The 1,385-nt window shown below is 63.0% G+C and overlaps 1 protein-coding gene across 1 annotated transcript; it reads left to right on the forward strand.

Moving 5' to 3' along the window:
* Positions 1-3: 3 nt before the first annotated feature.
* On the forward strand, positions 4-1,317 carry LOC104457523 (kinesin-like protein KIF3C; the record flags this gene model as incomplete). The annotated part of the gene is given in 1 exon segment (XM_010076631.1): positions 4-1,317. A coding segment is annotated over 1 exon segment (1,314 nt), but the record flags the coding sequence as incomplete, so codon positions are not given.
* Between the last annotated feature and the right edge of the window lie 68 nt (positions 1,318-1,385).

A 1,385-nucleotide genomic window follows, 5' to 3' on the forward strand; every position in this document is an offset into this window, starting at 1 on the left:
GGATGCGAGCGGGTCCTGGAGCTGGATGTGAAGCTGGGGCAGGTGAGCATCCGTAACCCCCGCGCCCCCCCGGGGGAGCTCCCCAAAACCTTCACCTTCGACGCGGTGTACGACGCCAGCTCCAAGCAGGCGGATCTGTACGACGAGACGGTGCGGCCGCTCATCGAGGCCGTGCTGCAGGGCTTCCACGGAACCGTCTTCGCCTAAAAAGGGAAGACCTACACCATGCAGGGGGCTTGGGCGGAGCCGGAGAAGAGGGGCGTCATCCCCATGGCCTTCGAGCACATCTTCACCCACATCTCGCGCTCGCAGAACCAGCAGTACCTGGTGAGGGCTTCCTACCTGGAGATCTACCAGGAGGAGATCCGGGACCTCCTTGGCAAGGACCAGAGCAAGAAGCTGGAGCTGAAGGAGAACCCCGAGACGGGGGTGTACATCAAGGACCTCTCCTCCTTCGTGACCAAGAACGTCAAGGAGATCGAGCACGTGATGAACCTGGGGAACCAGGCGCGCTCCGTGGGCAGCACCAACATGAACGAGCACAGCTCCCGCTCCCACGCCATCTTCCTCATCACCATCGAGTGCAGCGAGCCCGGGCCCGACGGCCAGGAGCACATCCGCGTGGGCAAGCTCAACCTGGTGGACCTGGCCGGCAGCGAGCGCCAGAGCAAAATGGGGGCCCAGGGAGAGCGCCCCAAGGAAGCGTCCAAGATCAACCTCTCGCTCTCCGCCTTGGGCAACGTCATCTCCGCGCTGGTGGACGGCAAGAGCACACACATCCCCTACCGGGACTCCAAGCTCACCCGGCTGCTGCAGGACTCCCTCGGGGGCAACGCCAAGACAATCATGGTGGCCACCTTGGGCCCGGCCTCTCACAGCTATGACGAGAGTCTCTCCACCCTAAGGTTCGCCAACAGGGCCAAGAACATCAAGAACAAGCCGCGGGTGAACGAGGACCCCAAGGACACCTTGCTGCGGGAGTTCCAGGAGGAGATCGTCCGGCTGAAAGCCCAGCTGGAGAGACGCGGCATGCTGGGGAAGAAGAGGAGAAGGAGCAGCCAGAGGAAGAAAGCCATGGATGGGGAAAGCGCCACGGAGAACGAAGGGGAGGACGACAACGAGGACGGGCTGGAGAAGACCATGGAGAATTACCTGAAGGAGCAGAAGGAGAGGCTGGAAGAGGAGAAAGCCGCCATCCAGGATGACCACAGCCTGGTCAGCGAGGAGAAGCAGAAGCTGCTGCGGGAGAAGGAGAAGATGATCGAGGACCTGCGGAAGGAGCAGGAGGCCACGGAGCTGCTGGCCACCAAGTACAAGGTACGTGCGTGCCCCGCGCCGGTGGGATGCCCCGTGGGGTGCGTGAAAGGGTCCCCAGCTGGACCCCA

Source organism: Pterocles gutturalis, unplaced genomic scaffold (assembly GCF_000699245.1).
Source record: "Pterocles gutturalis isolate BGI_N339 unplaced genomic scaffold, ASM69924v1 scaffold45393, whole genome shotgun sequence".
NCBI lineage: Eukaryota > Metazoa > Chordata > Aves > Pterocliformes > Pteroclidae > Pterocles > Pterocles gutturalis.